Raw genomic sequence first — 16849 nt, forward strand, 5'->3', positions numbered from 1 at the left:
AGTGAGGCCTGGGACACGATCTTCTCGTGCTTCAGTGGTGCAGGGAGGGAAGGCCACTTCTTCACCAAAAGGGAACCTTTTGGCCACAGACATTCATCTCCTCTCTGGCACACTCCAGAGGACCTGCTGGCGCCAGAGGGCTGTGGCCTGACCACAGGAACTTCCAGCTGACTGGAGGCAGATATTAAGTTTTAACTGACCCGCCCACATGCAACTGGTTAGAAACCCCAGATCCTTATGGAGATTTTCATCCAGGGGACCGAAGGGCTGGGAGACTGGTAGAGGTCTCTTGGACTCCCTCTTTACATCTCTTCCTAAGAGAAGCAAATGAATGAAGTTACTGTTCACTGAAGCTAGGACACTAGTGGAGAAGAAACTGGCATCTGGTGGCAGCAGACGGGCCTTGCACTATGCACCGCTGTAGGCTACACCAATCCTGCTAGCCATGTGCCCACGTCTTCACAAAACTGAACCTGGCTTCACCTGTGCAGTGGAGGCCCTAGTCAACATCCCCTGAGGCACCAGGCCACTTGACTGAGGACCTCAGGGCTGACTGGAGTTCATATATTCTGTCCTCCCCATAAGTCCTGGAGGAACATGAGACATGGGATCACTGGCCAGAGGTGTGAAGCAGACAGTCCACTAGGTAGGAGGCAATTTTTAACACATTCCCCAGAGAGAGACAAAGAACGTTAGGTTTTCTATGAAAGCCTATGTAAGCGGAGGAGCAGAGGGTGCCAGGTGCTTCACTCTTCTGGTTTAAACCTGTTTGCACCTCCCCGATCTGTAGGAAGTTCTTACCTCTACACCACAAATGAAGATCAGGCTCATATATGAAGTGTTCTTTCCACTAAAACTGCCTCAGGCTTCAGGCAGAAATAGCATCAGCCTAGAACACAATTTTGCCCCCACATTAGTCCTGAAGTAGAAGGAAACCTGGAGGAGGCTAGAAGAAAGGCCACAGGAGCCCGAGCCCACAGCCGACAACTTTCACAGCCCTTGGGCGTCTCGGATATACCCTGCATTTCAGACAACCCTCAGCAACCTGGGTGAAAACCTATTTTCCGCTCTCCCAATCATAAAAGCATACCGGGATGCACATGGGTGAACAGGTCCATTTTACTCTTAGGTATAGACACTTTCACACCTAGCTTGCAGACAGCTTTTCTTGTTTTTCTTCTTTCCTAGCAATAGTTCCTGCATGACTCAAAATAAACTGGCTCAAATCCCAACTTATTGCCATTAAGTCTGTGTCTTATACAGTGGGCCATTCCAGCCTGTTCCTTAGGACAAACAGTAAAATCAGAGGGATCTTTGTGCCCCACATTCCATCTGTGTGGACAGCTTATCTGGGTTTCTCTTATCAGATTCTTCTTGACCTAGAAATTTTCAACATGTATCACTTTTTGGATGAGTCCAAGTACTACATTTTCTTCTTTGTTCTCTGACTACGAACTATGCCACAGATCTAGTATTATGAATGTGTTGAACAAAACTCTTCTCTAACTTTCAATGATATTGTTCCAACTCTCCTCCCATCAAAATTCCCCTTTCCTACTTTTCCAACCAGAATCATCTATTAATTGCTATCATTCAGTTCAAGCTCAGATTAAGGCCAATGGCCACCTAGCTTGAAGCCACTCTGCTCACAAACTTAGGCCCAAGCTTTTCAGTGTCTACCTGGAAAGAGATGAGTTAGATCTCTCCCTGGGGCCCATATAGACTGTCTGAGTACTGACACTGTCTACTCCTTATTCCACTTATTCCACTAGGGACTACACCTAGTCCCATCCCACCTAACTAGGGCCTGGATCATTTCCATAGCAATAGCCCAAAGGGGTATGGTGTGTACATACAACCTTCAGCACCATCCCTTCATTTCTCTTCTTCATCACTTACTCACTTATCTTTCCTGGAGTTAATAATGATCCAATGTAATTTTATACAAATTTACAAACTGAAGATATGAAGTCATGTATCTTCTTATTTTACTGTAGTCTAAACATTTTATGGAGTTATTCTCGGGTCAGAGGACTCTGTGGCACATATTTATAAAAAGAGCAAAATAAATGCTCACTGGAAAAATAAAGTACTAGCTAGATATCCTACCAGGAATATTTGACCCTAGCTGCCAAGTTTTTAACTCTGCAAATACTTGGAGTCATTAATAACATATACTCATTTTATTCATAATTTGTAATGTTTCAGGATACCAAAAGTAATTCTAATGATGGTTGAATTTAACAAAAAATCTTAACCTTAAGACATCCACTGATCCATCTCATTCAACGGCAATATTCAACATTAAAAGGAGCATAAAAACAAACATGCACACAGCTGCACAGTTTTCATAAATGTCTATTTCATTATTGGTGGGTAGCGCATTTAACAGTTAAATACATTTAAATAATGTATAGGTGACTGCATGACTGCAGTATTGGTAACTAGATAGACATCCAATTCAACTAGAAACCAGCTAACAAGTAACTGTCTAAATATTTAAAATACAGCTCTTGTTTAGATCATCCTTTGTTTTGATCACCTTCGGGGGCTGCGGGGGGAAGCCTGCTGGTCACACTGGAAATATATTAAGGCCAAATCTTGATACCCATTTCCAGAGGTTTCTTTCAGCTGAATTAAGCCTCCAATTCCAGGGCAAGCCCAAGTTTGTGGCCTCCAGCATTAATGCTCTTCCCATCTACCAGGGCAGACAGTGTAAGCTTCACACCTGTAAACAAAAGCAGACAACCATCATGTACCTGCAAGACCTCATGGGACCCAGCAGTTAGCTCACAGCCTGTCACTTTTTCTCAGCTTGCCAGATGACCTATAGTGCCAGCCACCAGAGGGCACTTGGGAGTACCTGAGAGACCAGGCAATTCATTTGGCACGATCCTGAGCAAGGAAAGCATCAAGCCACAGAGCATAAAAATGTTAATGAAGCTCAAACAGGAAAAAAAAAAACTCAAAATAGCTCTAGAAAATACAATCATGTTCAGTGCACTATCCAGACTAACAGACAATGTGGACCCCAGGAAAGGAAAAGCTACAAGCAAGACACATTTTGGGACAAGTAGGGACATCTGCATATCGACCATGTATTAGGTATTATTTTAAACTGTTCATTTCTTTAGCTGTGAAAACAGTACTGTAGTTATGATGCCTTTAAAGTGATGCAGTTAAAAATGTTTTACTCTCATATGTATGCTAGGGCTAATGTGTCTGTATGTTTGCAAAATATACATTTAATTTGTAAGAATATGTGGGTAAAAAAAAAGAGAAAAGGATTATGTATACAGACAAGGAGGGAGAAAACAAACACGGTAAATGTTAGTAACTGGCCACTGTAGGGAAGATTGAGTGTTCAAGGCACCATTCTTTTCTTCAGGTTTCAGAATAGTCAAAGTATGGGGAAAAGGTTCCAAGTGCTTCTGAACCTTGCTATTCAAATGCTGGTTCAAGAGCCAGTGACACTGGCATCACCTAAGAGCTTGTCAGAAAGACAGAACCCCATACCCCAGATCTATGTGCTCTAATAAGATTCCCAAAAGTGATTCAGGCACCCTTGCATTAGAGAAGTACTGCTCTGGAAAACAAGCAAGGCTCAAATTATTACGTAAAGTAAATGAGACTCTAGAGATCAAACAACCAAAGCAATGAGCGAACAATGGAGAAATAAAAATTACGACAAGACATTTCAGGCACAAGTGAAAAAAGTAAATAACCAGTCTTGTGCCTATGAAGGACAATGTTTGCATACTAAACCATTTAGGGAAATGTCATCATAGCTACAACTTCCAAATAGCCCAGCATTAAAAAAAATAAAAATAAAATTGTAGCAAAATGTACTTTTGTCAATTCCTCTGTTTTGAAAGGTTTACAAAATAAGTTGAGAAATGAAAACTGATTTTGAAAATACTATCAGAACAACCCTTAAAACTTACCAGGCCTCAGAGTCTGAGTATAGCCCACTCCAATTAAACTAGAGTTGTTGACTTTTGCCTAAGATAAAATGCAAAAACACATGTAAGACAAATCTTTGAATGGAGAGACAAGGCCCTAGGTATTTCCCTATCATGCAAATATGACATGTTCACTTTTCCATGTGAGGTAGTAAAATTTAATATTGTATTAAGTTAAGCAAAAACCTTTTCATACTGTTCAAGGCAAGAATACTGAAGTGGTTTGCCATTCCCTTCTCCAGTGGACATTTTGTCAGAAAGTGAAAGTAAAGTCGCTCAATCATGTCGGACTCTTTGCGACCTCATGGACTGTAGCCTACCAGGCTCCTCTGTCCATGGGATTTTCCAGGCAATAGTACTGCAATGGATTGCCATTTCCTTCTCCAGGGGATCTTCCCAACCCAGGGATCGAACCCAGGTCTCTCGCATTGTAGACAGACATTTTACCGTCTGAGCCATCAGGGAAGTCTCTCCGCCATAACCTGTCTGTCTTGGGTGGCCCTACATGGCATGGCTCATAGTTTTCTTGAGCTAGACAAGGCTGTTGTGGTCCATGTGATCAGTTTGGTTGGTTTTCTGTGATTGTGGTTTTCATTCTGTCTGCCCTCTGATGGATAAGGATAAGAGGCTTATGGAAACTTCCCTGACGGGAGAGACTGAGGGGGGAAACTGGGTTTTGTTCTGATGGGTGGGCCATGTTCAGTAAATCTTTAATCCAATTTTCTGTTGATGGGCTGTGTTCCCTTAATGAAGATAATGGCGGCCTCCTTCAAAAGGTCCCATGCACTGCTGCACTCAATGCCCTCGACCCTGCAGCAGGCCACCACCAACCCATGCCTCTGTCACAAAGGTCCACCTAGTCAAAGCTATGGTTTTTCCAGTAGTCACATATGGATGTGAGAGTTGGACTCTAAAGAAAGCTGAGTGCCAAAGAATTGATGCTTTTGAACTGTGGTGTTGGAGAAGACTCTTGAGAGGCCCACGGACTGCAAGGACATCCAACAAGTCGAGCACAAAGGAAATCAGTCCTGAATATTCATTGGAAGGACTGATGCTGAAGCTCCAATACTTTGGCCACCTGATGTGAAGAACTGACTCATTGGAAAAGACCCTGATGCTGGGAAAGATTGAAGGTGGGAGAAGGGGACGACACAGGATGAGATGGTTGGATGGCATCACCAACATAATGGACATGAGTTTGAGTAGGCTCCAAGAGTTGGTGATGGAGAGGGAAGCCTGGCATGCTGCAGTCCATGAGGTCGCAAAGCCAGACACAACAGAGCAACGGAACTGAACTGAAGCAAAAACCAGGCCCCACTTAATTCTTATCTACTAAACTCAAATTGTCAGCAGGACACAAAACTCTTGCTATCTTTGAGGATGTATCTACAGACCCTCAACTGTCCACAGAGCACAAAAGCCAAGTACTCTCATAAAAATTGTTCTTGCTGAATCTAATCTAACACAACAAAACCACACCAGAATGTAATGGAAGTTTACCAGGCTCAGTAACTACACAACATGACATACACACCACCTTCAAAATATGGCGTGTGTATAAAGTTGTGACTATGACACACACTACTTTCAAGGGTCTTCCTTACGAATCTAAACCATGCATATTCTAAATCTCCAAATGATAAGCACTTCCTCTGAAGAAAAAGACTGACTACAGCTTCTTTACCTCACTTTCCTACACCTCTCATGTACAAACCTGAGTCCTGGCTGCATATAACTAGACTGTGCTTCAGAAGATGTTCCAACGGAGCACTGTTGACCAGTCCAGATCCCTACCCTCCCTGTACCATTCCACTATTTTAGGATTTTAGTCACAGACTTTCAAAGGCTATGTGAAATTCTGGAGAGCAAGACATGGTCAGAAGCTTCTAGCTCCACTCTCTCCCACTTCTAAGACCATTAAGCCACACCAGAGGCCTATGGCTGTAATGGGATAATCTCATCCCAATCTCCATGGCCCAGGTTGCCTAGTCTGGTTTCTTTGCTCTTCAGCATTCTGAGTGCTATGGAAACAAAAAGGTAACAAGTAGTTCCTGACATACAGACAAAAGTCAGATAAACGACACCTGTACTCACTTGGCACTATATATAGCCAAATCTCCATGAGCCTCCCATGACCATGTGAGTTAGTTATCTAAGGAAGAAATGTCCACCAGTAACCATCTTGTGCCAAACCAATCAAGGGTGCTGAGTAGTTCAGTCATGTCCAACTCTTTGTGACCCTGTGAACTGCAGACTGCCCAGCTCCTCTGTCCATGGAATTTTTCTAGGTAAGAATACTGGAGTGGGCTGCCCTTCCCTTCTTCAGGGGGTCTTCACAACCCAGGGGTCAAACTTGCATCTCCTGCATCAGCAGGCAGATTCTTTACCACTGCGCCTCTTGGGAAGCCTGCCAAACAAATCAAGAGCCCAGACAATAAAACAGCTCCTACTATTTCAGGACTCAACCACAAAACTGATGGAGCATTATGCAAGGCTTCAGGGGTGATGCCTGATTACAGTAACAGCAGCACAACTTAGGTGGGATATGCTAAATACATTTCCAAATTAATCCTCTGAAGTCATTCACTGATACACAAGTCCCAAGCTGCATTCTTCCCATTTTAGACTGTGAAAGAGCTGCATCTTCTGCTGGTATTAAACCTGTGAGGGTGCCAGAGACACACATTTGAAAAGAACAGCAATGCAGCTACCACAGCACAGTGTGGATCCTGAGGGTTTTACTGCTGAGGTGTAGTTAGAAACAGAGAAGAGGAAAATAAATGAATCACTGTTTTGCCAATGGGAAAAGCATTCTGGGTGCTTCTCATTCTCTCTGATAACAACTCTGCTAAGAAACAAGAATGGGGTTAAAACTTAACTGCCTAAATTATTAAAACATATTGTCCCCAAGAATAAAGATCATTTTATGTAACAGAAGTAACTCATGAAGGTTTCTTATTCCAGTATAAACAGTGCCTGACCTGTAACCAACCAACACACAGAACAGTTGCTGATCTGCCTGGAACTGGAGCCGGTGCTCCACACCTCAGACACTGCACTCCCTCCTACCACAATCCACTATGACTGAAGGAAGAAACGGCAGAAAGGGTCCAAGGACAGGACTAGGGTGGCCATGCAACTCAATTAACCTGAGGTAAAGGGGAAGTTTCTGTAGGACTTCCAGTGCTAAAGCAGGGATAGTCCCAGGCAAAGCAAAATGAGCTACCTGGACACCCTAGACAGGAGGGAGACTGAAAGCCTTGCATGTCCAGTCCTGGACTACCCCTCCTTTCTTCCCTCCCTTGCAGTGGACTAAGTCCTCCTCTCCAAGCTGTAGTTTCTTCACCTGCAAAACAGCATGTGTACCACTGGCTGCTGAGATCAAGTCAGAAGATATTTTGTAAACCACTGAAGTCAGGCACAAAGTAACAAAATACTATTAGTTCCCAACAAGGAGAGCTGCCCAGGACCCGGAAACACTGGCCTCCCCGGCCTGGACAGGACTGGGGCACACAGTCATCATCTGTGCTATTTCGGTGGGCTTCCCAGGGGGCTCAGACAGTGACGAACCTGCCTGCAGTGCAGGAGATCTGGGTCTAACTCCCAGGTCGGGAAGATCCCCTTGAGAAAGGAATGGCAACAGTATCCTTGCCTGGAGAATCCCATGGACAAAGGGCCTGACAGGCTACAGTCCATGGGGTTGCAGAGGGTCAGACACAATGAGCGACCAACACTTTCACTTTTCGTACTACTTCAGTAGCTTGGAGGTTAATTAAAACACACTCCTGTGGCCTGGATATCAAACATCTAACACTATCGCCGCAGAAAAACCAGCGTTACAAGCTCTAATCTCAATCTGTGTATAAACTGTGGTTCACAATTACAATTTCCAACCACAGTTACAATTTTCAACACAATCTAATAGACCCAAAGATTAAGTCCCACAATGAAAATCCCACCCTAAGCCCACAAGAGTACTTACAGAAATGGAAGCAGTGGGATCCAGTTGATATTTAGCTGCAATTCCAAAGCGAGTGCAGTTGGTTCCTGATGTCCAAGCAAGGTTTACTGAAGTGTCAAGATCTTCACATACTTTCTGATAAATTGATCCTCCAAATTCTGTACCATCATTGCTATGAGATATTTTAAATTAGTCACTCTAGACTACACAATGTAATCATGTCTAATGCACATGGCTGACACTATAGCATTACATCTAAATAAAAGCCACAGCTTACACGGGTCTCTAGTGTTTCACTAAAAGCTTTAAAGTTCTAAAAACATGAATTGGTCAAATAAATCATGGTATATCCATTCAGCAGAATTACCACGCAGCCACTAACAATCACTAAAACTACATAATTATAACACTATAAGAAAATGATCATAATACATTAATGTAGCGGACAAGGTTATGAAACAGTCTTTCTGGCATGTATTTTATATATACACATTTAAAAAGGTGAAACATCAAAGCATTAATAGTTAACAAAAATTATACATCTAGGTGGTGGGATTATGGACAATTCTGGTTTTCTTCTTTTACTTGTTACATACCAATGCATCATTTTTGTAGGGGAAAAAGTTCTTTAAGTCCTTTCCACAAATACATTTACTTTGGGTTAAGAAAAGACTCCATACACTTTAGGCAATCCTACCAAACGAGCACCGTACACATCAGACAATCAAATGAGAGCACTAGCAGAGTCTGGCAGCAGCTCAGCTTTCCCCCTGGCCACACTGTGCAGCCTGTGGGATCTCAGTCCCCCGCCCAGGGACTGAACTCAGGCCACGGCAGAGAAAGTGCCAAATCCTAACCAGGAGACCACCAAGGAGACCACCAAGTCTTAGCCTCTTCCAAAAATCCAAAGCACATTAAGCCTCAATGTGAAATGAACACTTACTTTACTCTCTCAGGACCAAAATTCAGAGTAACGTTTTTTATACAGAGTAACATTTCTATATACTTCTGAGAGGGCACTCAAGAAATGCCCAAAGATGATATTTTTATGTTAGGAGAACTCCTTTAGGTTGTACCAAGATTCAGAGATGACAAGAGATAGCAACACCACTCTGAGGTCCCACATCATAATATCCCCAGAAAGAAATACTTACACATTAGTGTGTAGCTGGAAGTCCCCAGTCCTGTAGCCCACTGCAAAGTTATTCCTTGTCAGCTTTGATTTGGCACTGTCAAAAGTCATCTGGTACCCAGCAAGCCAGCCCTCATAACCGAAGACGGCCGAACCATGGATTGCAGGTCCAGCAAAATCAAAGTCAACATCACAACCAAGGTTTATACATTCCCTCTTGTAAGACGACTTGATTTTACCACTTTTCTTTCTAGAAAAAGAACAAACTGACTTAAAACTGATGCCAGTAAAAAAAGATTTACAGACAGAGGGTACAAAACAGACTTAAATCAATCTCACTATAATGGGGAGTAGAGACATACTTCACTGTTTTATCAAAGTTCACTTTATAGTGCTTCCCCACACACACGCAAAGTAAGGGTTTACAGCAATCCTGCACCAAGCAAACCTGTTGGTGTTTTTTCCAACAGCATTTGTTCACTTTGTGCCTCTGTGTCACATTTTGGTAGTTCTCACAGCATTTCAAACATCTTTATTATTATACTGTCTTTGTAACAGTCATCTGTGGTCACTCATCTTTTGATGCTACTACTGAAGCCTCAGATGAAGAAGTGTTTTTTAATTAAGGTATCAGTTCAGTCAGTCATGTCGGACTCTTTGCAACCCCATGGACTGCAGCATGCAGGCTTTCTTCAGTCCATCGAGTCAGTGATGCCATCCAAATTAAGGTATGTATATTGTTTTTCCCCCAACATAATGCTATTTACACTTACTAGCCAATATTCTAGTGTAAATGGAACTTTTATATGCACTGGGAAACTAGAGAATCTGGAAGACTTGCTTTTTCACAATATTCACTTTACTACGGTGATTTGGAACCAAACTTCCAATATCTCTAAGGTATGCCTCCAAACAGGTGGCAAGATAATCATAAGAGGCTAAAAAAAGAAAAAACCAAACAAACCCACAGCTCAATGAACTAAAAGACAAAGGCACCTGGGGTGACTAGATTGCCACTACTATAGGAAGAATGCTTTGCAGAGTTGCTATCAGTCACAAAAACCTATTTAAAACAATGTTCATTCCAAGTTAGTGGCACAGTGATAAAAGGCAAATAGCTGAAGGCAAGCCAAGAACCATACTGCTCATGCTCCAAAGGCAGAAACAGAAAACTTGCCAACACACAGCACCTGAATGTGTACCTTCCTTAAATACACTGAAGAAAGCTTTAAACTTAAAGCAGATAAAAATGCCCATGCTTACCCTGTGTTTGGTGAAAAGGTGGTATCAAATGTCAGTTTCAAACCTTGGCAAATCTATTTCAAGAGAAAAAGAATTTTTTTTCAGTTTATTTCCTTTTTGAAACACAAAAATAAAATAATACTAAAGCACATTTTCAAAACGTTACCTGGTCTTCAATAGCGATTTCTGTTCCCAGAGTGTTATCAGTGTTCCACTTTTCTGTGAAAGTCAGACCATACTCACACCATTTATATTTGGTCTCCAAGGTCCCAGTAACTTTACCAGTGTCTGTATTAGATGAACCAGATGTTGAGAATTCCTAACAAGACAATAAAAAAGTTCAGAAACTTTCTCGTAAGCCTACAATAATACACTTTCTAACTTGCATAAACCCCACTGAAACCCTTAGTAATTCACTAATCCCTTTTTCTAGCTTCCCAAACACTCCTAACCCTCTGCTACTGAGTAAATACAAGAGTGACAAACTAGCTTGTTAATTACTGACTACCATCTTGTTACTGCTGACATTTTCAACCAATAGATCAAAAGTTACTTGAATATGATTCTCAAGTGAACAACAAACTATAAAGTTTTTAAGGAAATTTCTGCTAAAGTGATCCTGAGTTAAAAAAAAAAAAAAAAATCAGTGGGGGGAGAGGGATAGTGAATGGATATTTCAGAACTGCTTCCAATCTACCAGATATTCAATGAAACACTAACTAGGTCAGCATGGCTAATCATAGACTCCCTCCATTAAAATCAGTTTACACACAATTTACTATGAAATGGTCCCTGAAATTCCCTAAAAGGAAAGCACTCTACTGAAAGAATCTATGACACAAAGTTTTTAATTCTTTGGTAACCTCAATATTCTGTTTTTCTGACACAGTCTTCATCAGGTTCTATGCCTTTCCAATCACCTTTCACATTTTCAATAAAAAAAAAAATTGGTGGAAGGAAATTCCCTTTAACTGGTTCGTATCATCTATAATATAAACTATACTCTGTAGAACAGATGATCACTAGAGAAAAATCTGTGCAGTGACTGATTTGAGATATATCATATAATCTTCTGTTTGTAGCAAATATAAATAACTTGCCAATCCCTAACTGTACACCAACTGAAAAGGAAGATATAATATGGAAAGAGCTTATCTGAAATTTAAAATCTGCTACAGATAATCCAGAAATCTAATCTTTATGAGCTTAGTATACAGGCAAGCAGTTGAACTCTTCCAACATAAAATATTAAAATGCCTTGAGGGTTCTAATTTGACTACCAATGTTATACTCTATATGGGAAAGCCAAATTTAAAAATGGCTGATATGAACTTTTTAGAGATAAGAAGAGAATTTCAACCTGAAATTGTGATACTTGCAGAATGCGGAAATATCCAAAGCTGTATCCATTGGAGAAAAGACCAATCATCTTTCACTTACAAAACATCATTTGTGTAGCTGCTGCTCTGCAGTGACACAGACTCAATTCTTCGGGTCATATATACTATATAAGAGTCTTACACATTGTCTCCTGAAATTAGATGCTTTCATCAATAGAAACTGAGTCAAAACTCGGCACTCAACGCCCATAGTAAAAAGCACCAGATTGTGTTAGCAAAGAACACTGGATATAAAATCAGGAGTCCTGATATCAAGTTCTGGCTGGCATTTACTAAATGAGTAACACTAAGGAAGACACTTTTCCGGGTCTCAGTTATCGCAACTTTAAAAAGTTTTAGCCTCCTATCTCTGGAGGATTAAATAGGTCTGATTTTGTCAAAGTTTTGCCTATTTTCACGTGCTCTACACAAAAGGATATTAAAAACCATATTAAAAAGCAGAGACATTACTTTGTCAACAAAGGTCCATCTAGTCAAGGTTATGGTTTTTCCAGTGGTCATGTATGGATGTGAGAGTTGGACTCTAAAGAAAGCTGAATGCAGAAGAATTGATGCGTTTGAACTGTGGTGTTGGAGAAGACTCTTGCGAGCCCCTTGGATTGCAGAAGATCCAACCAGTCCATCTTAAAGGAGATCAGTCCTGGGTGTTCATTCGAAGGACTGATGTTGAAGCTGAAACTCCCAATAGTTTGGCCACCTGATGTGAAGAGCTGACTCATTTGAAAAGACCCTGATGCTGGGAAAGATTAAGGGCAAGAGAAGAAGGGGGCAACAGAGGATGAGATGGTTGGATGGCATCACCAACTCAATGGATATGGGTTTGGGTGAACTCTGGGAGTTGGTGATGGACAGGGAGGCCTGGTGTGCTGCAGTTCATGGGGTCGCAAAGAGTCAGACACGACTGAACGACTGAACTGAACACAAAAGGAATGCATTATGAAAACAATATAAAATACATTCCTGTCCACAGTAAACCATTCCTTTCAAACAAAGATTTTGATTTATCAAACAATCTAGTACTAGATATACTGCTCTGATTATTACCCAGTTTAAAGCTGATTTTGTCCCTTCAGCCAGCAAGTAAAATCTTAAACACTAGAACTCAATCTTCTACTTTTTTTAAGAAGGGCTTTGTGTTTCAGCAACTTATTTAAAAGGGGCCAACAAGTCAGAAGAGTGAACACAAACAAACACCAAGCCACTGCTCTCTGTAACCTGTTACCCTGGGCTAGTAAGTCACTCACCCACACTGAATACTCAGGCTTCCTTTCTGACCAAAGAAACCAAACAGATGTGACCAATATAAAATCCAAGAAATCCAAATCTAGGCATTAAGAAACTACAAAATTATTAATTTAAGTAAATACCAACTGCAAAGTGCACTAAATATACTAAGGGAGTTAACTATAGAAAGAATTTATTAAAATAATCAATAACATTCAATATGCACACACTATACCCATCCCCTAAAGAATCTAAAAAAGTTTTTAGGAGGAAAAAAAATTACAAAAAATATAATTTTACTTTACTCTCTTTGAGGGAGTTTGTTAGGCAGAATCAAGACATCCAAATATAAAAATATTAACCTCTTTAAAAATACTCAAATTTAAAAAAAAAAAAAAACTCAAATTTAAGACTCTCTAAATTCACAAAATACAAGTGGAAATTTCCCCCCAAGGAGGGCTGCTAGATTATGACCATTATATAAATAATTAGTACACTCAAATTAAGAGTTATTGAGTATGTTTATGCCCAGGACTCTTAAGTATTTTTCCTTTTTTCAAAAGATATTTATTTATCTATTCATTTGCCTGTGCTGGGTCTCAGCTGCAGCAATACAAGATCCTTTTTTTGGTTACAGCATGTCGAATCCTTTAATTGTAGCATGTGGGATCTAGTTCCCTGACCAGGGATCAACACTTCGAACACGAAGTTTCAGCCATTGGACCATCAGGAAGTCCCCCTGAACGCTTTTCAAAGGTATTAAATGGGTTACAAAAAAGTGTAACAAGTTTCCTACCTTCAAGCTTGCAAACAAGACTTAAGTGTCTTTTCTGAATTTCTCATGCATGGCAAAACACATGAAAATCAGAAATCATATCTAAAGCCAAAATACATCAAGATAAAATTCTCTTAAAATGAAATTATCTTTTCCCTCTTCTTTAAAATAAAGTGGGTAGACATCTTTCAGTTATAACTATTTTATGTGTTGAAAAGTTACATAAAAGTTTGTCAGAACTTATCAAATACCTAACACTCACCACGCCGCTGCACGACTTTGTTTTCACATCCAGTTTCACCAACCCAAAACCTTCAAGAAGAAAGCAAAAAAGAACAAAATGATTCTTTTGTACAAAAAGATGCATACCAATGGCTGACTCCACATATAAAAAAAAATTTCACATATTTAGAGAAAGATAAATGTGTTAATACACAGTATTTAAATGAAAACAATTTTACTCTATAAACTAACATGTAAAGGACAGAACATCTCTAGGAAGCTATGCCTAGTGTGTCAGTGTGTATTTAGCACCCATCCTCAAAAAGGCTTTCAAATCATTTTTAACAAAGCACGTACTAAAGAATGCTTTTCAAACCTAAATATCAGATCAGACAATCGATTCAATTTAAATACGAGAATTGTCAACAACTTATTAAAATACAAGCATTTACAACATTTGTCCCAAAAGCATACTGCAGTTTGGGATCAATAATCTAAACAACTTCAGAAAGAGCTAAAAGGATAGGGAGGGTGGGATATGGGACAAAATCGTCAAGAAAACCCAAATTTATTTGAAAAACCCCATAATCCTTTAGAAGTCACCACCATAAAAGCCCAAAACAGTAAAAAAAAAAAAAAAAAAAAAACCACGTAATTCTAGTCAACCAAGGCCTAAACTGTATCATTGAGCATAAAAGCATACATTTTTTTTTTTCCCTTAAAGGTAAATTTCTTGAACTAAAGAATGAAAAAATGGAGAAAACTGGGATGGAGGGGGAATATAGATTGTTACGGTACTCTTTCACCAGGAGAGTTATCTGAAGAAATTATTAATTTCACCGAGCAGTACAAACTTACACATCTTCACTTCTAATCTAGAATTTTTAAACAGTTCTTACCAAATCCTTTGTTGAAAATATCTCTGGCAGCTTTGCCAAGGTCAGCATATGATGGAGGAATACACATTGCTGGTGGGAAGAAACATTCCTGTGTTAATGTCCTTGTTCTCCCAGTCTGCCCCAAAACTAACTTAGGACCCACTGTATCATTAAATCCAAGAAGGCCACCTTGGTTTTGAAACCACTAGAAGCTACAATAAAAAGACAATAAAACTCCATGAGGGAAATATCAGCACCAAAGGCTTATTTCTAAAATGGATAATAACAGTTAAGTAACTATACAAACTTGGGAAACTCCCTCCAGACTTTCTATTCCTAAATTTACAGTGTTTATAACCTCACTTCCTAGGGACTAGTACAAAAAATTGAACACATACACATATATACCTATATGTAAAAATCTATCTGCCAAAATCCACTTGAATGGGCCAATTTAACCAAATGAGTTAAAATAAAATACTAAGACATGTCCCCTTCGCTCCCTCATTTATCCTTTAGTATCCGCACTGAGGCCAAAGCAATATTCTAGAATGGAAAGAGAAAAGTAACTCATATTTGGGCAACCTAAACACTGGAACTTAAAAAAATCCAGCTACCTATGTTTAACTCAACCGTCTGCATCAACTAAACATCCAATACACTTTAAACATATTAATATGACACTCAAGTCCTCGGCCAATGCTATGAGGCTTAAGGGCAAGCAATCTGAACTCGCCACACCAGCTCATTCATTCTACATAGCGCGTCCACGCCCTTAGGAGCACATGTAATGACCTTGCGCTCTCAGAAGGGGAGTTACTACTTCCTCTAGAAAAGTGACCGGCCCAATCCTCCACAGGCTGAATCCGACAAATAACTTTTTGCTTCTGAGTTCATCAAACGCACGTCCAAAAACTGAAATTGAATGCGGCCACAGACCAACTACCCAGGCCTAGTCCCCCTATCCGAAATCCATGCCACTTACACCCTCCTCCGCAGAGCCAGGGAAGTCAGACAGTGGACTGGCTACCGAAAGGGGTGAGTTTACAAGCCCTTGGAAAGATACGAGAAAAGAAGCTGTGGTTTTCTGGTCAACAGGCTTCGGCTGCCCGGACACCGCCGCCCCACCCCGCAGAGAACCCCGCTAGACTTACGCCGCGCGCAGTTCTGTCCGTAGGTCGCCATGGCGAGGCCGTGGGGAGAGGTGATCTGAGGGAGGGACAAGAAGTGCGGTCAGCAGGGGTCAAAAGCGAATCGAGGGGCCAGAAGGGGGTCTCAGATATCGGGAAGAGGGGCCGCGGGGCAGCGCGGCCATCTTAGGGAGTCAGGGCCGACCCCGAGTCCGACTCAGGCGTCTTGCTTGGCCGCCGGGGCCTAGGCCCAGGGTCCGAGTGAGGCGGGCGTGGTGGTACCTGGTGGTCTCCAGGGGGGGAAGGGAAGGCGCCGCTGCCGCTCCGCTAGCAGCTGAGGCCGCTCGGCTCGCTCGGCGTCGGGCTGCAGCTGCCGCGGCTGGAGGGCGAAGTGAAGGAGACACCGTTCCGCCCGCCGCAACCCTGTCCTCCCCCCGCCAGGACCCTGCCGCTGCCCCTGGGGCTGCCCGCCGCGCCTGTCCCCGCAGCGCCGCCCGCTACTCACTCCAACCTGCTCCGAAACGACCACGTGTCCCGAGCGCACCCGTTCCCCTGGGGTGGGCCGCCTCGGTCCCTCGGCGGGGGCCGGAAAAGTAGAAGCTGCCGGACCTTGGGTCAGGCAGCGACGAGGGCAGCCCCAGAGTCGAGGGGGCGGGGAACGGCGGAGGCAGCGCGGGGGGTAACGCGCGGGCGGGGGGATGGGGTGGAGGCCCCGCGCGCGCACGTCACGGGCGGGGCGGGGCGTCAGGAGCGTGTCTGCGCGGGGCTCGGCTCGACTGGGCGCGGCTGCACACCCCGCTGGTCACGTACATCTCTCCAACTCCCTTTCTCCCCTGTGGTTCGCACACCCTGCAGAGCCAATCCCCAGTCTAGGAAGGAGTCAGCTGAGCACTACCTCTTTTACACTGAGCGTGTGCAGCGTG

The 16849-nt window shown here is 42.1% G+C and overlaps 1 protein-coding gene across 2 annotated transcripts; it reads right to left on the reverse strand.

The window, feature by feature from the left end:
• Positions 1-2197: 2197 nt before the first annotated feature.
• Positions 2198-16339, reverse strand: VDAC2 (voltage dependent anion channel 2). 2 transcript variants are annotated; one of them, XM_068982779.1, is made up of 10 exons: positions 16209-16339; positions 15951-16005; positions 14818-14886; positions 13959-14008; positions 10464-10616; positions 10319-10371; positions 9078-9305; positions 7945-8095; positions 3945-4002; positions 2200-2728 (listed from the first exon to the last, which is right to left on the reverse strand). In XM_068982779.1, the coding sequence occupies exons 2-10, from the start codon at positions 15979-15981 to the stop codon at positions 2637-2639; spliced, it is 885 nt and encodes a 294-aa protein (XP_068838880.1). In that variant the 5' UTR covers positions 15982-16005; positions 16209-16339; the 3' UTR covers positions 2200-2636. The 2 variants fall into 2 exon arrangements, with proteins under 2 accessions (XP_068838879.1, XP_068838880.1); XM_068982778.1 differs by lacking the exons at positions 15951-16005; positions 16209-16339 and adding an exon at positions 15443-15545 and having other exon boundaries at positions 2198-2728.
• Between the last annotated feature and the right edge of the window lie 510 nt (positions 16340-16849).

Source organism: Capricornis sumatraensis, chromosome 10 (assembly GCF_032405125.1).
Source record: "Capricornis sumatraensis isolate serow.1 chromosome 10, serow.2, whole genome shotgun sequence".
Classification (NCBI taxonomy): domain Eukaryota; kingdom Metazoa; phylum Chordata; class Mammalia; order Artiodactyla; family Bovidae; genus Capricornis; species Capricornis sumatraensis.

What these genes read in the sequence shown, in the direction of transcription:
- VDAC2 (XM_068982778.1), bottom strand. Translation starts at nt 15,545, where the DNA reads ATGAGCTGGTGTGGCGAGTTCAGATTGCTTGCCCTTAAGCCTCATAGC. An exon ending in TATTTTCAACAAAGGATTTG is followed by an intron (nt 14,009 to 14,817) that starts GTAAGAACTGTT and finishes TTCTTCTTGAAG; the next exon opens with GTTTTGGGTTGGTGAAACTG. An exon ending in CAAAGTCGTGCAGCGGCGTG is followed by an intron (nt 10,617 to 13,958) that starts GTGAGTGTTAGG and finishes TTGTCTTGTTAG; the next exon opens with GAATTCTCAACATCTGGTTC.